The sequence below is a fragment of the Octopus bimaculoides genome, chromosome 2 (assembly GCF_046866305.1).
Source record: "Octopus bimaculoides isolate indiv1 chromosome 2, ASM4686630v1, whole genome shotgun sequence".
Classification (NCBI taxonomy): domain Eukaryota; kingdom Metazoa; phylum Mollusca; class Cephalopoda; order Octopoda; family Octopodidae; genus Octopus; species Octopus bimaculoides.
In genome coordinates, this window is record NC_142929.1 from 164,012,873 (window position 1) to 164,036,747 (window position 23,875).

General features: G+C 36.5%; 1 protein-coding gene across 23 annotated transcripts in view; it reads left to right on the forward strand.

Moving 5' to 3' along the window:
- LOC106875262 (kalirin) overlaps window positions 1-23,875 on the forward strand; it is a 549,719-nt gene that overhangs the window by 347,687 nt on the left and 178,157 nt on the right. For 16 of the 23 annotated variants that reach the window (XM_052965684.2, XM_052965690.2, XM_052965688.2 and 13 more), the window contains 3 exons: window positions 8,368-8,623; window positions 11,624-11,723; window positions 14,129-14,179. In XM_052965684.2, coding sequence (XP_052821644.1) covers window positions 8,368-8,623; window positions 11,624-11,723; window positions 14,129-14,179 — 407 coding nt within the window. The remainder of the gene's footprint in view (window positions 1-8,367; window positions 8,624-11,623; window positions 11,724-14,128; window positions 14,180-23,875) is intronic. The other 7 variants (XM_052965687.2, XM_089348002.1, XM_089347998.1 and 4 more) reach the window with 1 other exon arrangement.

Here is a 23,875-nt window from a genome sequence, read left to right on the forward strand (position 1 = left end):
TTGTTCAACAAAATAGTTTCTGCAACTGCTTGAAACTGTGGACAACACTGTGTGTGTGTGTGTGTGTGTGTGTGTGTGTGTGTGTATGTGTGTGTGCGTGCGTGCATGTGTTTGTGTATGTGTGCACGTGCATGCAAGAAAAAGAGAGAGAGAGAAGGTGGGGAGTCAGAGAGAAAGAGACTATGTTCTTGTGTGTGAATATTATACTCCCTCACATATCTTTCACAAATGAATTGGCTTCTCTGTTCTGCTTTGCCAACCAGCTCATTCTGTCAATGATTATGATGATGATGATGATGATGGAGATCATACTCTCTTCACAACCCTTTCATATATTTTATTCAGTTGAATTTTTTTTTTTTCATGTTTTGATACTAAATACTTCTAGATCTTTATAAAGTCAACATTTCTACCACACAAATATCATCATTATTATTATTAGTAGTAGTATAGGTGGTGGTGGTGGCAGTGGCAGCAGTAGTAGTAGTAGTAGTAGCAGTAGCAGCAGTAGTAATAGCAGAAGCAACAGCAGTTTTTGGAAAACAAAACCTTGAGCTCATGCTATTGACTTGGGCCAACCAAAGCCTTGTGAGTGGATTTGGTGGGCAGAAACTGAAAGAAGCCTGTTTGTGTGTGTTTGTTTTATTGTCTCCTGATTTTGACATTGTGTGATAGTTGTAATGTTTTTCATGTCTAATCTTCTGCGGAAATATGTCCCGCCATAGAGAAATATTAACTTACTTGGGGACAGGTGAGGGTTGGTGACAAGATAGGCATCCAACCATAGAAATCCTATCTCAATGAATTCCATCCAGTCCATGTGATCATGGAAAGTGGACATTAAAATGATGATTAATATCTGTCTGTCTATAAGTATAGATGTGTGTGTACACATACGTATGCATGAAAAAGTACGATAAGCACAAGCTGCAGTTCCTTACATACGTTTTGTTCCTTATATATGTTTTGCTATTAGTGGACGTTCGTAGTGCAGTTAGATACAGATGCAGATCTCCAACAGTTCATCAAAGGAACACTTTATTAGATTATGTTGACACAGGAGATAATGTAATAGGGTGATGAACTATTGGAAATCTACATCTGCATCTTACTGCACTATGAACAGCCACTGCAGAAGATGCAAATAGTTACAATGGCAAAACATACATAAGGAACAAATAGTATAGACTGCATCTTGTGTTTATTATAATTTTTCCTATATTTGCTCTGTATATCATAACCAGCAATACCACTAAGTACAATAATAACCACACCATTTAACTGGAAGTAGACTGGATAATGATACTCTATGTGGATTTCTTTTGTGGACCATTGTTAACCCTTTTTACTAGATATAACTGTAACCTGATAATGCCTCTTATGTTATTTTAATAGTGTATTAATCCTTCCTGCTTTCTAAACTCTTTGACAAAACTTTCTTCCTTAGAAATGCAGTGTCCTTCTCCTGCCCATTTTAACACCTTCCTATTCAGTACTTCTTTTACAGAAATTTCAAGTTAAGCTTCAAGTGAACTGATATTGCCACTATAGAAGAGTCCTATCGTTACTGTCCAGCATGACCCACACTCTTCCTTTCATCTGAAATTGTTATATAACACATTTAACTAACTGCTACTGAGTAATAAATACTTCGTTATTTATCCTCAACCTCTTGTTTTTTATCAGTCTTGGCCCAGTTTGGCCTCTATATAGAAACTTCACTCAATTTATATTACTGAAGCATAATTCATATTACGCTTCACTCATTTTATATTACTAATGTTTGTAAGATACGTATATCACAGGCCCAAATCTCATGTTAGTGTGGGACACAGCAACCCTACCTTTTTATATTTGGGATTGACAGACTCAACAGAGCACTGAACAGAATGACTTGCAATATGTTTTTAGATTTCTTTGTATTCTGGATATAAACTGGGGCCATGTTGACCTTACATTCTTCAAGAGTCAAGTACCAATACTAGTTAATTGCTGTGGTTGATATAATTACCTATATTCAACCCTGTAACTTATGTTAATGTTAGAATATATTATTTTGTTACATTTCATACAATTTGACATAAATCTATTCATATTATTACAGTGGGTAGAATAGAGACATAGAAAGAATTATGTAGTAGATGTTTAAGCCACAAGTTAACTTCAATTGAAGACCTATTAATCAAAGGCATTCTGGCCATGATTATCCTGTCTTTCTAGACGTATATGTTGGTCTATATTATTCATATGCTGTTTTCTTTCCCATGATTGTAAGGTATTATTTGTAGATTTGTATTGTGCATAGCATCGCAAGCAGCATAGCAGCTCTCTGATTGGCTTGTACTACAGGATATAGAAACTACTGGAGTTGTGTCTAGTCAAGAGTTAATATTTTCTCATGACCCACTTACTTGAACCATATATTATTTTCTCAGTCAGTTTGGTTTTCTTTGTTCTTTCTTTTTGCTGCTTAAACCATGAGTTCTTCTCCCAGCCAATGTGGCTTACTTCTCTTCTTATAACAGGCAGCAATTATTTCAATTAGATTTTCTGTAAAGACTAAAGCAACAATGAAACAGAACATTTTTCTTCTTTGTAGAAAGATCTCCACACAAATTGGCTCATTTGGGTGTGTGTGGGTTTCTTTTATTGTCAATCATTGGATTGTGGCCAAGCTGGAGTGGTGCCATTAGGGAATATTTTGTTGATTATATCACAGCCCAGTACTTTGGTAGTTATTTTATCAATCTTGAAAAGAAAGAAAAAAGAGGCAACTTGACCTTGGCATAAAGTAACTAGAAAAGAACTAATTTTACTAAGTCATTACAAACAGTTATACTTATGTATATATTATACCATAGATATATTAATACTACAAAACACTTGTAACTAATATTTCCTCTAAATTTTTGCTTTAGCTATGTGCAGAAATTTACTTTTTTCCAAATTTCATTTTCATTTGTAAAATGTGTACATCCATAACATCTCCAAGAAGAATTACTCTCTGACCTTGCTAACTATTGCCCTATTGCACTTATTTCTAATACATCTAAGGCAAGGGTCACCAAACTATGGTCCATGAGGTCAGTTCATCCGGCCCGCCACCATACTGTACCTTTTGTGTAAGTACCTGCAATGAGAGTTCATTTGCCTCTGGTATGGCATCAGTGTTTGGAACAACTTATGTCTGTGAGCAAACATTTTCAAAATTGAAATATGTGAAGTCAGCACATCGAACAAAGTTGACTGATGAACATTTGAAAGCAATTCTCTTGATTGGATGCAGAATTTCTAAAGCAAATATTAATGATATCTTAAGCGCTAAACACCAGTTTCACAAATCTCACTAACTTTTTTTGCTGCCTAGTTTGTGAGATTCGGATATGTGCACACTGGATGTGATATGACTATCTTATTGCTAACATCGCCTTCTTTGATAACTATTTGGTAAGTAAATATGTTGGTTGTCTATATTTGTTGTTTATTGACTGTATTGTACTGAACAAAATGGTTATGCAGCCTGCGTCCGTCAATCTCTCAGTTATCTGGCCCGCTGTGAAAGTTTGGTGACCCCCTGATCTAAGGTAATGGAATCAGCCATTAAAAATGTTTCCAATACTCTCTCTCTCTCTCTCTCTCTCTCTCTCTCTCATATGCCACCAACGTGATTTTCATAAAGCCTGATCCACTGTTGACCTACTCTCATCTGTCACCTATCCAAAGGGCTCTTGTTGGAGGGGGTTAGTGAAAGAAATATTGTCATCCCCAGCATCAGTAAAGAGTTTTCATGATGTCTCATGCAAAGCTCCTTTTAAAACTTCCTGCGTTTGGGCTCCATCTGTACCTTATCTCTTGGATCAGTAGCTTCCTATTAGATTGCATTGTTGCTGCATATTTCTATCGCTCATTCTATCAATTCTCCTTTACCCCAGAGTTTGCTCTCTTCCTTTTACGTATCAGTAACTTACTGCCTCATCAAACAACTTCCATTCTTATGCAGATGATATTACTTTTCATTATCCTCAACATTCTCTAACCATGTATTATCCACTTGCAACCTAATCACAACATACCAAACTCATTGGTTCCATAAACAGATTTTGAAAGCATCTTTCACTAGGTATATGCAAGTCTTGTCTCTTTCAATAGTAAGGAAAAATCTGCTTTTATCAAGGAAACAGCATTGTACCACATTTCCTTGTCATCATAAGTAGCACTCAGTTCAAGTCCTCAGAATCACTCCAGTTGTTAGGTCTCGCTATCTTGTGATTCCCTCTTGGCAAAAAGCACATCCTTAACATTAGTAAGACTGCATTTCATTAACTGGCTCTTTCTCATAAGGGCTAGAAGATATTTTAGTCCTTAATGAAGTGGGACAGTGTTGCTGACATATGCACAAACATCTTAGACCGTACCCAGAAAAGAGCCATTTGATTGATTGGCATAAAGTCACTCAAAAGCATGCTCCAGCCTCAGTTCTTCAGAATTGCTATCTCTGTACACAAAGGACCCAACAAGTTAGGAAAGCATATGGTTTGTTCTCACTACATAGCACTGTGGGCGGGTGTCTTCAACTATTTCCACAGGCTGACCAATGCTTTATGAGTGGAATTTGTCAATAGAAACTGTACGACATCAACTGATATTGATGGGGGGGGGGGGAATTGTGTGTGTGTCTTTGTAAGGCTGGTCATGTTAGTTACTCGAGGTTATATGAACGAAAGCAAGCTAATAATAGATCATCACCACCTGAAAGAGTTACCCACGTTCTAAACATTACTTGTCTGTAGGCAGTCTAGAAATACTTATGTTTGTACACAACACCAATTGTCATCATTCTACGTTGCATTAAACTGAGAAGAGATATATGTAGCAGTTGTGATTGAAGCTACAAAGCATCAATTAAAACAAAATTATGTTGTAACTCATTGATAAGCAATAGTCATAATCATTATTTAGTTGACTTCCATCATCATATTTGTGTGTGTGTGTGTGTGTGTGTGTGTGTGTGTGTGTGTGTCTGTGTGTGTGTGTGTGTGTGTGATTACTGCATATACAAATCCTACCAGACCAAAACTTGACATTCAAACTTACTCAGTTGATAAAAAAGTTTAATGAACTACGCCCCACCCTACAAAATTTGCCAAATTACCCCCTCTCTGCACTCATGTATTGAAAGTTAGGACTTCTGGTCATTAGGGTGTGTAACTTTGTGTGTTACAAACATTTTGTACATGTGTCTGTCTATACAGATTCATTTACATACTGACATATGTGTGCATGTGGGAGTGTTTGCAGTTTTTTGCTTTAATCCCAGAATAAAATGTATTAAATTTTGACATCCAGACCTAAAGTAAGAGTATTAAATGTTTGAATATCTCTCTCTCTCTCTTCCTCTTTCCCTCTCTTCCTCTCTCTCAGCATTATCCCCCGCCCAGCTGCTGCCCACCCTGCTTATGGCATGTTCCCAAACATTAAGTAGAGTTAGTGAAAATACACATCACCATAAATCTCACACTATTGGTTAATTCTGGCTGTCAGCCGAAATATGTAAATATTGGCTTACACGATCAATACCATTAAGTCTCTTCATAACATTACACTGACAATACTTAGAGTTGTCACACAGCTATACTACAGTGTGTAGTGAGGTGGGGTGATTTGGCTGGGTTTCTGTTGTTTAGTCCCTCATCAGACCTGATCCAGCAGCCATTAACAGTGACCTTCATGTCTTTGATTCAGTTGTAGTGTATGTAAGTAGGATAACATCATTTAACCCTTTTCATAAAGTCGCACCTGAAACTGTACCTAGTTCTTTGATACAAACTTCCTATTTTAAATTGATCTTAATTAAATATTGCCATCAAAATTTCCTGCTAATTTATGTTCCGAGCACCAGCTTAATAATGTCAAAATTAATGTTGTAAGTTCTTCATAGCTTTCAAACTCATTGAAACAAAGGCAATGTATTTCAACAGAAATATGGTAACAAAGGGGTTAATGTGTCCTTCCTTGTTTTTATTTTCAATAAAGTATCATCTGAAGGAGATTTGGCTCTGTGTGTGTGTGTGTGTGTGTGTGTGTGTGTGTGTGTGTGTACATATATATATATCTCTCTCTCTCTCTCACACACACACAAAATAACTGTCATCACATTTGTACATAGTCTTTGTTTCTTCAGTAAATTGTAACTACAAATAAGAAACACTACTACAATCGAAGAATATATTGAAAATAAAGTTGCAGTTTTAAAAATGTATTTTGCTACAATGGTAAAGGAAAACTTAGTAGATATCAGTGTGTAAGTGTATGCATGTATGTGTACATTATGTTTATGTAAAATATGTTTGTTTACATATGCCTATGTACACTGCTTTGTATATATGTTTCTATTTATGTGTGTGTGTGTGTGTACATTTATGTCTGTGTGAAATTGTGGGTTTATTTTGTTAATTACTTTATGCTCTCCATTTAAAATTGAGAAGACTAACTTCATATACGCAAAGAAACCATGTATCGTGCAATTGTTCCTAGAGGAAAATAATCTTTTATTTTTTTTTGTGGTTAATGTTGTGTAACTATAACTTAAACAACCGTCAGACATCTGAAGGAATTGTAAATGTACCATTATTGTATCTTATATCATCTATTGTATAAGATTTAGTGCCAGCTGTCAAATGTTATTGTTTTTTTTTTATAGAGATGTCTCTATTCAAAGATGACATTGTTAAGTGGTTCTTATGTTAATCAAGACATGCAGGTCACTTTGACATGACACAGATAATTGGGAGAATTGTTACACACACACACACACACACACACACACACACAAACTTACATACAATATAAAGGTAATACTTTTGATAAGAACATAAAACCATGCAAGTATTTCAATTGTTATCTGTGAATTTACTTTGTTTGAGAGAAAAGTTAGACATAAGAGGAATCAGATGTAGCATGCAGGAGAGAAGACTACAATGGTTTGGTCATTTAGTGCATATGAATGGGGACAACTGTATAAAAAAGTGCCAATCATTTAAAGTGGGAGGGAGACCCAGACAGACATGGGATGAAATAGTGAGGGCCAGTTTCAATATGTTAAGCTTCACAGAGATGACAGTGGACTGAGATGTTTTGTAATGTTAGGTTCTTGAAAAGACCTTCCCACCTCAGCAAAACTGAGTTCAGGCAGTGCTGTGTATTATGTGTTCCCCAGCCAAGCATTACATTAAATCTTTCTACACCAATGAAGCAACTGTTTATTTCTCTACTCCACTTCTCCTGTAGCCCAGTGACACTTTGTCCCCTCTCTCTCTCCCAACTGTGTCATTGCTATCCTATTATTCCTTTACATACCCATGTTCACCACTCACTCCATTCCTTTTCTTCTCCCATCTTCTACTCTTGTTTCACACTCTTGTGAATTCCTTGTTCATTTATCCTGTCCAGTACTCCTATTACATTCCACTTACATTCACCTCTTTGTACCTTGAAAGTACATCTTGGCACATCTTCACTGCCATCTTTCCACCTCCACTCTCTCTCACCTTCCACCTACTCCGCTGACCGGGTTAGCAATGTATCTCCTCTAGAGCAAGACACCAGTTTCTGTCTCACTTTCATAGTTTAACCTCTCATTACCCCACCAAAAAACCACTCCCCCTCTCAGTCAAGGGGATCTTTGTCTTACAATTTACTTGGTGACTTCACCAGTGCTGGCACCATGTAAGAAGCATCCAGTATCAGTATACTTTATAAAGTGGCTGGCATTTGGAAGGACACCCTGTTGTAGAAACCATATGAAAGCAGACAGCAGAGCTTGGCACAATACTCTAGCTCACCAGCTCCTGTCAAACTATCCAACTTGTGTGAGCATGAAAAACAGACATTAAATGATGGCAAGGACATGTGTAATAATGTGAGAGTTGAGTAGATTCAAAGTCCCATACCTATTTTATGTGACAACTTTTTGTTAAATCACATTTTAAACACAACCATAGTATATCAATAAACATTATAGTGTTTGACTATATTTTAATATTTAAGACACATTATGGAGTGTTGGTAGTAATGGTTCACTAAAGGATCACTACAGGTTAAAACACCAAATTTATATATTCAGAACATGACATTTGCCAGTCATTGTTAGTCATTTGACTGACTCGTTGCTTGCTAAAGGTTTGTATGATCATGACCAACGTGGAACAACACAGCAACAACAAGACCAAATTTAGGAGTTCTTGTGATTCTTAGAAACATGTTAAGGTTTATATATTTTAAGTATTTATTGAAAGTGATTTTTAAAATTTAATTAATCTTTATTTATTTATTTGTTTATTTATTTATTTATTTATTTATTTATTGCAGTGTTCTTCAGATGTTACAGTTGTCATTGTTGACTATTCAGCTACATCTACATGGGACCTGAGTGTTCAGAAGGGTCAACAAGTAGAACTAATAGATGTTTGCCCTCCTGGACAGCCGGATTGGTGCCTTGTGCGTACATTACCTACTGAGGTGAAAGAGCCTTGTCAAGGTCTTGTTCCAATGTCTGCACTTAAACCGGTTCCAATTTTGAAAGTATCATCTGCTGCAGGGACGCGCACAAGTGCTGACTTAGATGGTAAGTTACTTTTGCTGGTTTTCTTTCTTTACAACTAAATGTGTGTGCGTGTGTGCATGCATATACGAGAGAGAGAGAGAGAGAGAGAGAGATTGTAGTAAAATGTCATTAACAGATACACAAACAATTCTTGTGGCATTAAAATTACAAATGAAGATTTCATCCATAATTTGAAACATTTTCTCACCAGAGTTCTATGTTTAAGACATGAGGAATTATGTATATTATTTACATTTGACGGATATTTGTCCTCGTCTTGTTATGAAGAAAAGAGAGGATGAAACCAATAAACTGTCCACAGTCTGTCTACCCTATGTGAAAGGCCTCTCCAAAAAGATACAAAAGATATGCGGCCCATATGACATCAGGACAGTATTCAAGAGTAATACAACACTTTGCAGATATCTCCTTCGAGTAAAACCACCAATAGAAGAGAATATGACCAAAGACTGCATGTACTCCATCTCATGCAGCTGTGGTAGGTTATACAAAGGTGAAACATGTCACCCCCTCAAAATAAGAGTAGACGAACATCGCAAAGCTGTGACATGAGGAGATATTGATAAATCGGGTATAGCTGATCATGTGTGGAAAAATGGAGACCACCTCCCCCTGTGAGATGAAGTTAAAATAATAGGCAGAGAACACCACTGGAAAATATGAAAACTAAAAGAAGCAGCACATATGCTAGGACACAACAACCTCCTAAGCAGCCCAGTGCAGATATGAGTAGCATATGGGAACCGGTATTAAGGAAGGATAGGAAAATATTCGATTTATAAGCCCTAAAATTCACTCCATAATTGCCTGTGGGCATTTGGCATAGTGGTTAAGAGCGTGGGCTACTAATCCCAAGATTCCAAGTTTGATTCCAGGCAGTGACCTGAATAATAATAATGAAAACAACAACATCAAAAAATACCTTAGGAATGAGAACCCAGGTTCAAAATTTCAGCCAAAACATTGTGTTAACAACAAACAAGTTGAGGACAGATATCCGTCAAATGTAAATAATGAATTTTCTCACCATCTACTGATGGGACTTAATCATTTATGAATATATACATACATGTGTGTTTTTTCGTGTGTGTGTGTGTGTATGCATCAGCCAAACATGGTCAATGCTCCTGTACCAATGCCCACTGATTGGCTCCTGTACCAGTGCCATGCAAAAAGCAATTAGTAATAAAATTAATAATTAACAATTTTGCCGGGTAGCTCAGTATGAAAAAACCTTTTTCGGTAAAAAACATTTATAATCATAAATATATAGGGATTGACAGTAACCTGCTTCTCCAACATACTGAGAATTCAGAAATAGCAGTCAAAGAACTACTGATTTCAAAACTACAAATTATTACTCCAGATTGATAGCGATATTTTTGATACACACAGAACAAAAAACAGTAGAGAAGAGTAAAAAAACACTTGCCTTTAGTTTATTTAGTACGATCGTTTCACAGTTAAGAGTAAAGAATACTCTATTCTGATCTTCAGCTAAATATTCTAATAAATTTGTTAATGTCTAAATAACTCACGTTAATTTTGACCATGTGAACATCAATACCACGTGAGGAAGACATTAAGAAATTTATCGGCCAGTAAGTTCAAAATCCCTCGCCCTAATGAATTCAATTCAGTGTGTATCAGAAATAGTCCCGCATAGGAAAGAGACTCGTACGAATTCCTGCGTTAAGAAATTTATCGAATTCATTAGGGCGAGGGATTTTGAACTTACTGGCCGATAAATTTCTTAACATCTTCCTCACGTGGTATTGATGTTCACATGGTCAAAATTAACGTGAGTTATTTAGACATTAACAAATTTATTAGAATATTTAGCTGAAGATCAGAATAGAGTATTCTTTACTCTTAACTGTGAAACGATCGTACTAAATTAACTAAAGGCAAGTGTTTTTTTACTCTTCTCTACTGTTTTTTGTTCTGTATCAAAAATATCGCTATCAATCTGGAGTAATAATTTGTAGTTTTGAAATCAGTAGTTCTTTGACTGCTATTTCTGAATTCTCAGTATGTTGGAGAAGCAGGTTACTGTCAATCCCTATATATTTATGATTATAAATGTTTTTTACCGAAAAAGGTTTTTTCATACTGAGCTACCCGGCAAAATTGTTAATTATTAATTTTATTACTAATTGACGATTCCCTGCCCTGCATATCTATATATATATATATATATATATATATATATATATATGAAGAGAGAGTGGGGTACAAGCATGGCTGCGTGGTTAAGAAGTTCATGTTGGAATGACATGGTCTAGGGTTCATTCGCAGAGTGTGGACACTGTCAGTTAATAACTTCTATTGTAGCTGCAGGTTGACCAATGCTTTGTGAATGAAATTTGGTAGATAGAAACTGAAAGAGGGTCATATATATTTGTGTGTACCTGCATTTCCCTTGTCTTATCATGTGCATATTGCCAGTAATCAAAGAATCACTGTTCACACAAATGCTAAAGAAAGAGCATCTGGCTGTAGAAAAATCTACTTTGGCGAAGTTGTCTAATCAATGCAAGCATAAATAAGTGGATATTAAGATGATGATGATGAAGACAGTGACAGTGGCATCAATGCATAGTTGTGTGTTTATGAAATTCATTTTGAAATGACATTGTTTTGTACACGTTCCTGCTGTGTAGACCTTGGGCAAGTGACTTCTGTTACAACTTCAGGCTGACCATTGTATGTGCATATGTGTATATGATTTTTATATGTACTCATTGACATTACTTATGTAAAGAACAATGTATAGATATGCTGAATGAAAATATCTTACTTGAAAAACAGGTATCAGTTGGTGATAATAGGAAAAGCATCCAGTCACAGAAAATCTGCTTCAATAAGTTTCATTTAACTCTTGCCAACATGCACAAATGAATGTAAAAACAATGTTGATGACAATGACATATTCATCTTAATTTATGAAGCATTGACTTTAAATGGTAATTTTATTATTTCCATGTTTTCTCTCAACAGATTCCTCCAGTAATTCCAATGAGCCAAGTCCAAATGCTTCAAATGCTTCACTTAATAATTCTTCAGCATCCCCTGTTACCAAAAGACGCAGTAGTTTCCGGTAAGTGCCATCTCCATAGTAGAGTGGTTAGTTTCCCCCTCGTTATCATTACTTGAGATTATTGTAATACTGTCTTTTTGTGTTAATGACTATAATGAAAAAATGATATTAATCCTTCTATCTTTGTATTTTAGTGATTTCAGGGATTTTGTTTTCTATAACTAGTCACAGACTTATTGTTCTTTCAACTTGACATTTATTTAACCAAAATCCCATTCACAAATTACGGATAAAAAATTTTTAATTCTTTGTATGTGTGTTATGCGGAGGGCTGTAGCCTAGAGGTTAGGGTATTGCATTCACAATTGCAAAGTTATGGTTTCCATTCCTGGACTGGGTGGTGCATTGTGTTCATTTCATGTTACTCTGTGATCACTTTGACATCTGACCTGTGGCGCACCATGCAATGTAGATTTAATGGAGGATGGGAGCTGATGTGCAGCGCAAGCGTTTGACCACTATAAACAAGTCATCTGTACAGGTTGTTCAGCAAGAAGTTCTGGAGCCCTTATCTGTCTTTTACAATGGGAGAATCCACAACACATGAATATTTCTGGAATGGAGAATGGGTTAGAAATATTGTTAATCAGGCACCAAAGTCCTTTTGTACATCCAGGAAATAGAGGTAGCTGTTATAATGTAGATATATGATGTTGTCTTTGAACTTTGGTGAAAAAGATGTTTTGTGAAACAGTGTTCACTGTAAAGACTGACCTACTGTATGTCTATTTCAGTTTCTACTTAAAAACAGCATTTTATCTGATTTATCTCAGTAATATCTTTCAGAAAAGCAGGAGTCCTCCCTTGAGGTTGTTAGTGAAAAGACAACATTTTGATATTGGGTGGAAGAATCAGAGTTGATCTCTGATGATTGGGTGGAAAAACCAAAATTGTTCTTCGATAATTCAGCAAATTGTCAGGAAAGGAGCAATAAATACACTACAATCTTAGGCTTTTTTACTTTTGCCTATTGTATTATCACTGTAGTGGTACCCTTTCATTCTGCCGAACTAGCAAGCTGCATACTACTAACACCCCATCTCTTCTTCTCATCACCTACATTGTGTCCCTTTCTCAAGTGTTACATTAACTGCTTTATCTTGTCCTGTCCTACACTCTCAATGTCAACTCACTGAAATTCCCTCCTCACCTATGTTTTACCTGCAGGCATCAACTTTATGATGTTCAAGCTGAATATCAGTTTTGTTGAGTCATGGAGGGCCTGATAAGATATTGAACACTGGTATTAATCTCTAAATTGCAGAGAATACTACACTCTATTTTGTTCACTACACACACTTGTGGGATTGACTTTAAAATATTCACTGGTTCAATATCTATCAGTGGTTATTAGTCATATAGACATATTCAAAACTATATAGGACATCATTGCTAATCCCCTTTACATAAAAGACTGAACAATACTTAACCTGGACATAACATCATTTTTGAATCCTTCTGGTCTCTCTGGCTACAAAATTCCATTATCACGTTCAAACACCACATACAACCTTTTCATCCCTTCCCACCCCACACCCCACATACATTTGTAAAACATTCTTGCTGGATGAATTAATGGTTCCTATGATTTCCATTTTTAATATTAAGCTTATTTTTCATCTGAGAAAAATTATAAGTAACCATGTTCATTTTCTCCTTCCCTTTCTTTTATCTTTCATCAATCCCATCCTCATCATCACTAACATTTAAAAAGAATTCTTTAAGAATTGAAAGTTAATAAAACAAATTTTGCTAATAGTTTGGTGAGATCCCTCCTTCAGGATTCCATGTATTTTCTTACAGCTGATATACCACTTCATATATTCATCTCTTTGTTTCATGGCTACCGGAATTAATTCTGTATATTTAAAAGTAATTCAACAGCACTAGAAGGAAATACTTATGAAACTAAGAAAATTTAAAACATTAGAGCCCCAATGAATTTACCTTATTTAAAGATGCAAAAATTAGCCCAGTCTCTTAAAGAAGAGGATTAGAGTTAATTGAATAAAAGATCTATAATTTGAAATCCTGAATAGAAACTTGAAAACAAAACTGTAGTTGAGAGATGAAGCATTACTGATATCCTCCCATCTTTATTTTATTATCTACCTATTTTACAGTTATAAAATTTTATCACACTTTTACTCAAACACAGGTCACATTTTTCCAAAGTTCCTGTTTAGAATATTAACCAATTTTATGTACTTTTTTTTTTTTTACTATTAACCAAATTGGAAAGAAGTGTGGAATTACACATGAAACAAATGAAAATATATTTCTAATATATATCACCTGTATATAAAAGAATATCATAGAAAGCTCAATTGTTTTCTTTTAATTTTTGGCATGCCATTTTTCCCATATATATATATTTTCAAACTTGGTCATTATTCATTAAATAGGATGCCAAAATTCAAAACCAGGACCATGCCTACTTCAGCAAAACCGACAAGGTATGAAAATAAATTTATCATATTAAAAACAGGATATGACTAGTCTAGCTTCCAAGAGTGGTAAAGATCCTCCTTATAGATTTTCAGCCCAACACAAGTGAAGGATCTCAATGCTTGCACCACTCCACACATCAGCAAAGTGCACTTAGAGTTCTTTTCTCATTCTTAACAATCAGCAAAAGGGGAATGTCATTAAATGGTTTTCAAACTAGTCATTGCATGGCAACTCTCTTGCAGAAATCCCACTCAAAGGAAATAATATCTAACAAACTGCTTGCTTTCTAAGTGTCTTTTAAATAATTTCTTTCTTTTTAAATTTCATATCTGCTAAACTTTATATTTGTTTCAGTGTTTGCATGTTGACAATCAAATAGAGCTTTTCTTTTTCATTTTGTTTTACCCAATTATAGTAATACTCTATGGCTTTTTGTAATTTTACTCAAATTCATATCTAAACCAGCATCCACAATCACTGCAGTAAATTGATAGAAAAATCTACAAATAAAGTATATGTACTTTGATAAAAACCAGTTTGCCAGGATGAGAGATACATATCTTGTGGGCTTTTCATTTTAGAAATATTATTCCAGCCATCTTAGAATCTGTTTATCACAACATTCTCTGTATTTTCATTGAAATTATTACCAACACATAAGCAATACTTTACTTTTCTGTTTCATTGTCAAGTAGTTTTAGAATGGTTTAATTGTTTTAAAAGCATGTTTAAGCTTTAATCTGCTGCAGTTTTTTTAAACATTGGCTCAACAGTTTTTTGTTTTATTTCTGCCTGTTTATTATTGTTATTGTTATTATTATTATTATTATTATTATTATTATTATTATTATTATTATTAATTTTATGCTTTATTATTGTTGTACTAGTTTTTATTACTTTTACATTATTATATTTAACATTTCAGTTTTGCTTATGAAATCTGATTAACCCCCTAGTTAAATTTAAGCATAGACTTGAGTGGTGCTGGTCAGCTCTCCTTGAACAGACCTGAACTTAGTGTTTAAATCTGATGTCTGTCCCCAGCAGTACCAATTACAAACACAGTGTAGCATAACTATGACTCGGGTTCTTATAAACTCAACTGATAAATTCATTTTGTAACTGAATATACAGCAATTCTGTCTTTGGTAGCACCCACATACATATTACACAACTTGGAATCAACAAAAGACCACAGTTTATGCTGGTTGATATTATTGAGAGAATAAGCAGCTCTGTACATATTTCATCATCATAATCATTATCAATATCAACAAAAATGAGACAACACACACATAAACACGCACACAGTATTGAACATTAGTATCTATCTCATCCTCATACATTTAATTTCATATTCTAAATTTTATTATTCTTCTGCCTTTGAAATGTTTTGAATTAAATGCAGCTATTTAGTGTGTGTACCATTGAGACAACTATATATTTCCGTTTCTTAACAAATATCTTTTTGTGTTATCATCACCATCAATATCTAGAATAAATTCTTGAAAACTTTTCCATATGCATTAGATGAAATTTAGTGAAGTAGATTTTTATCTACCACTTTTTACATGTCACCAACTCTCACCTTTTCCAAGCCAGGTGGTATTTCCCCTAGTCTGAATTTTTTTTCTTCATGGTGACATTTGTTGACTATTAGCAGGTAAGTCAGACCGAGGGTGCACACATGTACACACACACACAAACACACACATTTTTAGTTTCTGTCTACTAAATTCACTCATTAGGCTTTGGTTGACTTGGAACCAACTTGCTCAAGTTGCTGCACAGTCAGATTGAACTTGAAACCATGACTATACATGTTAGAAGGGGAAAAAAAATTTTATTGCAGAAAATATCAGAGAAACAGTTGTGGCTGTGTGGTAAGTAGCTTGCTTACCAACCACATGGTTCCAGGTTCAGTCCCACTGCGTGGCACCTTGGGCAAGTGTCTTCTACTATAGCCTCGGGCTGACCAGAGCCTTGTGAGTGGATATGGTAGACAGAAATTGAAAGAAGCCCGTTGTATATATGTATATATACTTGTTTGTGTGTCTGTGTTTGTCCCCCCAACATCACTTGACAACCGATGCTGGTGTGTTTACGTCCCCGTAACTTGGTGGTTTGGCAAAAGAGACTGATAGAATAAGTACTAAGCTTACAAAGAATATGTCTTGGGGTCGATTTGCTCAACTAAAGTCGGTGCTCCAGCATGGCCACAGTCAAATGACTGAAACAAGTAAAAGAGTATAAAAGGGTTCATTCCAGAGGCATCAAGCTGTTAGATCAGGTTATGAAAGTTACAGAGAGGGTCATAGCCCAACTAATTTAGGGAGCGAATCAATTTAGATGAGATGCAGTTTGGGTTCGTGCCAGGTAAAAACACTACTGATGCCTTATTTCTAGTGAGACAGCTGCAGGAGAAATACCTAGCTAAGGATAAACCTCTGTACCTGGCTTTCGTTGACATGGAGAAAGCCTTTGACAGGGTCCCCCGATCCCTTATCTGGTGGTCAATGAGGAAACTTGGGATAGAAGAATGGTTAGTGAGAGCTGTGCGAGCCATGTACAGAGATGCTGCCAGTAAGGTGAGGGTTGGAAATGAGTACAGCAATGAATTCCGGGTAGAGGTAGGGGTCCACCAAGGTTCCGTCCTCAGCCCCCTCTTATTTATCATAGTCCTCCAGGCAATCACAGAGGAGTTCAAGACAGGTTGCCCCTGGGAGCTCCTCTATGCTGATGACCTTGCCCTAATTGCGGAGTCACTATCAGAACTAGAGAAGTTTCAGGTGTGGAAGCAAGGTCTAGAATTGAAGGGCCTTAGAGTCAACCTAGCTAAAACCAAAATCCTAATAAGTAGGAAGGTAGATAAAACACAAACCCCTTCAGGTAGATGGCCCTGCTCAGTATGTAGAAAAGGAGTAGGTAGTAACTCTATAAGATGTACCCGGTGCAAGCTATGGACACATAAGAGGTGCAGCAACATCAAAGGCAGGTTAACTAGCAAGTTAGTTTTTGTTTGTGGCAGATGTTCAGGTGCAATAAAGACTGTAAACAAACAGGAAACAACTTCTATCTCATTCCAGGGTGAAAAACTAGAGGTAGTTGATAGCTTCCGCTATCTGGGCGACCAAGTTAGTAGTGGGGGTGGGTGCGCTGAAAGTGTAGCTGCTAGAATAAGAATAGCCTGGACAAAGTTTAGAGAGCTCTTACCCCTGCTGGCGACAAAGGGACTCTCACTCAGAGTAAAAGGCAGACTGTATGACGCATGCGTACGAACAGCCATGCTACATGGCAGTGAAACATGGGCTGTAACTGCTGAGGACATACGTAAGCTCGCAAGGAATGAAGCCAGTATGCTCCGTTGGATGTGTAATGTCAATGTGAATACCCGTCAGAGTGTAAGTATCTTGAGAGAAAAGCTGAACATTAGAAGCATCAGTTGTGGTGTGCAAGAGAGACGATTGCGCAGGTATGGACATGTGGTGAGAATGGATGAGGATAGCTGCGTGAAAAAGTGCCACACCCTAACAGTTGAGGGAACCCGTGGAAGAGGTAGGCCCAGGAAGACCTGGGCTGAGGTGGTGAGGCAAGACCTTCGTACATCGGGCCTCACCGAGGCGATGACTACTGACCGAGACCTTTGGAAATGTGCTGTGCGTGAGAAGACCCGGCAAGCCAAGTAAGATCGTTGCCAGTGCCCCTGGACTGGTTCTTGTGCGGGTGGCACATGAGATGCACCATTTTGAGCGTGGCCGTTGCCAGTACCGCCTGACTGGCTCCCGTAGGATTTTCGAGCGAGATCGTTGCCAGTGCCCCTGGACTGGCTTGTGCGGGTGGCACATAAAAGACACCATTTCGAGCGTGGCCGTTTTCGTGCGGGTGACACGTAAAAGCACCCACTACACTCTCTGAGTGGTTGGCGTTAGGAAGGGCATCCAGCTGTAGAAACTCTGCCAAATTAGACTGGAGCCTGGTGTTGCCATCCGGTTTCACCAGTCCTCAGTCAAATCGTCCAACCCATGCTAGCATGGAAAGCGGACGTTAAACGATGATGATGATGATGATTAAGTGAAGAATAATACTAATAATTAGACGAGCTCGGCAACAGTACTAGTAATTTCTTATGCAATTAAATCAAGAGAACATTTAAATAAGTAAATTAAGAATAATAATCACTAAGTTAATTGATATCAATTAATAGACATTCCAGTCACTAAAATTACAACAGTAATAACAATAGTCATAGTAATATAGGTTGTAGAGTGGCATAAAGAGTGTGGAAAAAGGCAGGGATGAGTAGCCTCAAGGAAAGAAAACAACAACTGTTATAGGATAATGAGAGAATATTAGGAGATAGAGTAGAACTGAGAAATATTTAATAGAATATTAATTTTTGAAGAAAAAATATATAGCAATGGTGGTGGGTTAGAAAATATGAGAAAGCAGAAGGAATAAGGTGTAGAAGAGAAAATTATTGAAGTCTGTAAATATTTGTTGCTTAAAGAGCATTAGCAAATATGATAGGTAGATAGTTGATCACGGCTTCGTAAAATCAATAATAGATCATGGTTAGTGAAAAATTAACTGTTGGCTGTTCCACCAAACTACTCAATTATCAGGAAGTAGGTAAGATAGAAAAAAGGAAATGAGGAAGATCTCTCCCCCCACACACACACACACATATCCTTTACATTCATTTTGGGGGAAACATTTTTGAGTATGCATATAAAAGCTCTTATCACCACATACACACCTCCCTCTGTTTATAATTACCTTTCTTTTCTCTCTTTCCATTCTCTTCTACTCCTCCCCACTAAATACACAGAGAACTGCCCACATACCCCAATCAACTTTTTCATTGGTCAAAATTGATAAACAACCTTCAGTTATACATTCACTGCTTCCAATGTTAATGTCATATCGCCTGAGGAAATTAACACATGAATATAATCTATCTGATGTCCATGGATACTACAGACTGTATTGTAATCCTCCCATGAGTATGGACTATGATCATAAGAAACATGCAATTTGTGGAAAAATGCACATAGCGATGCATTAAATCCATTCATGGATAATTGTTATTACTATATATATATATATATATATATATACATACAAGCGTAAGAGTGGCTGTGTAGTAAGTAGCTTGCTTACCAACCACATGGTTCCGGGTTCAGTCCCACTGCGTAGCACCTTGGGCAAGTGTCTTCTACTATAGCCTCAGGCCAACCAAAGCCTTGTGAGTGGATTTGGTAGACAGAAACTGAAAGAAGCCCATCGTATATATGAAAGCCTTTTAGCTGTGAAATTACATGTGATGCAAAAGCAAGTAAAAGGAAAATGTATGTGCATATATCTATCATCATTAAGGCAATGAGGTGGCAGAGTTATTTGCACACCAGACAAAATGCTTAGCATCATTTCAGCCATCTTTATATTCTGTGTTCAAATTCTGCTGAATTTTACCTTTCATACTTTTGGGGTCGATGTTATCGACTAGCTCCTTCTTGCAAAATTTCACTCCCTATACCTAGAGTAGAAAGGATAATGATCATTCTGTATTCATACATCTGCCACTTACAAAGTCTTTGTTCACAATGGCAGTGGAGTCCTGACTTCTTTCATACCTTTTAGAAGCCTCTTGATACTGGGTTTTGTTTCCACATAAAAGATTTCTTCTTCATGTCTTCCACAAACTCTGTTTTACAGACTAGATCATCTGCCTATTGGTTCATTCTCACTGCATAGCAGCTAGGGCAGGTGTCTACTACAATAGTATTGGGCTGATCAAAGCCTTGAGATTTGATAAATGAAAAGTGGATGAAACCTGTCATATATATGTGTGTGTGTGTGTATTACTGTCTCCTTGCCTTGACATCATGTAGTTGAGAAAAGGTTAGCTGACATGGAGGACTGAGAGCCATCTGAATAGTGGAAGAGAGTTGACCTGTATCATGATGATTTGCACTGAGTATCAAAATGCTGACACCATGACTACCACTCAATGCTCTGAGAACACTGTAAAGGCTGTAAGACATGATAGAGTCACAACAGGCATTCTGACTGCGTCTACATGCTGGAGTTCGTCCATCTGCAGGCCAAGATAATGGAAGATCTAAGCAAGGGAATCTGGGCTTTGGTAAGAGAGATGGGTGTTGGAATTGCCACCATGAAGCTGGCCTTGAATGAGGACCTTTGCTACCACTTCTACATGAGGTGCAAGAGACAAATTCTGAGAGCCAAGGGGAAACTACTTGACAAAAGTAAAGAAGCTCCTGAGGCATTCTGCTGAGCTGGGGATGATCTGGTTCTTCTCAGATTAAAAGAAATTCTGCCAGGATCAGTTTCACAACATCCAGAACAAGTGGCTTGCATACAATCCATATGATAACCCACATATGAAAACTGTGATGGCCATCAGGTATGTGAGGTTGACATTATGCCATACTTCATTTTTGAACAGGGCTTTAGGGTCAATTCAGACACTATGTGTCTGAATTGAAGCTGCTGGAGACTGTAGTCAAACCCTGGCTGGAGCAGGTTGCTGCTGAAAGACAGGTTTGACAGTAGGATTTGTCTCCTTGCCATGCTTCCAGGAAAAGTCAGAAGTGGTTGCTGAAGAATTTGTACAACTTCACCAGCCCCAATTTCTAGCCTTCTAATTTCCCTGATTGTAATCCCATGGCTTACTATATGTGGAGCACTGTTGAGAAAGATGCCTACCTACAATACCAAGGCCAAGCTGGTGACCAAGATCAAGGTGGTGTCCAAAGATTTTCCCAGGGACACAGCGAGAAATGCATGTACCAGGTTTTAGAGCTGCCTTAAAGCCATGGTAGAAGCTGAGGGTGGCTACTTTGAGTAAGCTGTTGTTTCCCAGCCATAATTTAGTTGATATTTTTGATTTTTTTTTTTTAAAGTTGGTTTTATTTTGGGATGGGATACTGTGTGTTTTCTTTTTGTTTTATGCAAACTGTTGAGTTTAGCCCCAACACCCTATATTGTATCTATATTAATCATCATCATCATGTTTACTTTTTCATTCTTATACGGGTTGTTGAAACTTGTTGAAGTAGATTTTTTTTCTCCAGCTGAATGCTCTTCCTGTCACCTACTCTCACTGTTTCCAAGTTAATATAGTAGACCTGTGGCTGAATGTGCTGTCATTGAGGATTATAAACTCGCTCTCTCTCATACTTTCACATACACAACACATCACGTGTGTGTGTGTGTGTATATATATATATATATATATATATATATATATGACATTTGCAATAACTGACAAAACAGTTCCTGGAAAACTTTGCAGGCCTTTTTATCAGAAATGTGGAACAAGTGAACCAGTAGACAATTTTTGGTGATTAACATCACAATTAAATATGCAGATAAATAAAAGATAATAAAATTACTGGGATAAATTTTGGTCAGTTTACAAATTACCAACCACATTACCATGAGTTTAAACTTTTCCATAGCATCTGTTATGAAAGCAATGTTTAACAAAGTTTGAGTCACCAATGCACTACAACCAATAGGGTCAAGAGATGTAATATCTTACATCACTTTTTCCATTACTACAGTGGCTGATATCCATGAATAATAGTTCTTAATTTACCATGTTAGGTAATCATGAAGTTCTTGAAACCTTCTTCAACTTCACTAAGGGATTCATTAGTTTGGTATTGCACTCTAAAGTATCTTATAACTCTATCTATGCTACCAATAGATTATGTTATTTGTCTGCATTCATCTCTTTAAATGTTGATTTATTCCAATATTTCTTTTTTCTTTCTTTTTCACTATGGTCCATTCTCTTGGTACCCTTTTTCCTGTAATTTCTTTGTTGCACTGCATCCATATTGAATTTTTGCACTTTATTTTTCTTGCTTGTCTATCTCCATTTCTGTATGTTTTTATATATCTAGGATTGTTCCATGGATAGGGATTATTCTTTGGTTCTGTGTGGGCTTCTTTTCTTTAACTGCATTTAGTACATACCTCTGTATTCCTTTCACAATTTAAAGATTGAAAAGGATTGTATCTAAAACTGTGTGACAGTTTGTCTGTGTTTGATGCACATCTATATCATCATCATTTAATATTTGTATGCCAGTATTTTTACGTAACTTAAAATATATACTAAGCAAAAATTGTATATATAGATATGCATATATGAGTGTGTGCATGTATGTCTCTGTGTATATGTGTATGTATATATAGATATGTATACATGTATACAATCTTCACTGCTGCTCACACCAAATTTCATAACATCTGTTGAATTTACTTTTGCAATGCTGCGATATCACTGCATGTGTCTGTGCAATATGCCTTCCCTGGTTTTTTAGTTTTATTTATCTATTTTGCAAAAGTGATGAGCTCATTCTACTGCACCAGTTTCTGCCACTTTTCCAATTCAGCATTATTGCAGAACAGTAGAAAATTTCCAGTATTATTCCCCATATTCAAATTACTGTCAAGTCAGTCTCACAAGCTGTATGGCCAAATTGATGGAGTCTTGCATTCTGAGTCAAAGAGAGGTAGTTACAATACTAGGATAATAATCTGCACCTTATGTGATGGCATCTAGTGTGCCACAGGGATCTACCTTTGATTCCCTGTTATTTGTTGCATACATTAATGAAATAGATGCCAACTTCAAGCACGTTATGCAGATGACATTAAGCTGTACCTTGAGATAAAAAGAACTAATCTTATATGCTTCCTTACAATCTGATCTGGGCATGAAATGGCAGTGGATTGCTGACTGGTATCTCAAGTTAGCTATAGACAAGTGTACCACTAAATTGTTAAGAAGGAAAAATCTGGAATTTATTTACTCCCTTCACAACCCCAACCTTAAGAAGTTTGCTGGTGAATATAACCTAGACATTATTGTCAACAATGATCTGCATTGGAGGGACCACATTTCTAAAATTAACAAAATGGCCAAAGGTGTCTTAACATCACTCAGTAAGATCTTCGCCTGCAATTCATCAGCTATCTGTTTAAACCTTATATGGCTGTGATATGTCCAGTCATCTCCAGTCTGGAACCACCATCTTGTTGAGAATGTGAATCTACTGGAAGCTGTCCAGAGATGTGCAACTAGATAAAACTCTCTATCAGTTACCATAGCTTGAATGTCTTTCTTCTCTGGATATCAATGCACTAAAGTTTCATCATTAACAGCTTTGTAGAAACCTGCAAGATTATCCAACATCTCCCAGAATTTAACACCTTTTTTGAATTTGGTACTTTACCATCCTTGGACATGCTTAAAAATCCGAATACAGCACACTTCCCATGACTTTTTGGAAACATTTTTTATACTCAGAGTTGTCAAAGTATGGAATAAACTCCCTCATCAGTTGTTAGCTGTCAAGACACTACATTTTTCTAAAATTCACCAACACTACTCTTGACATGCCTGCATTACTTTCCTTAATGTGACTCTCTTAATGTTCATTTTTCTCTCTTTGTATTTTTCATTCAGTGTACTGTGTGAATACTTCTACCTTTCATTGTTGTCTTTGTTTACTTGACTTGTCTGTCTGCTTTGTGACTGTCTTTTAATCCTTTCCAATAAGTTGTAGTGTCCTTGAGCACTACATACAAGAAACTCATTATTATCATCATCATCATCATCATCATCATTATTATTATTAAGGTAGCGAGCTGGCAGAATCGTT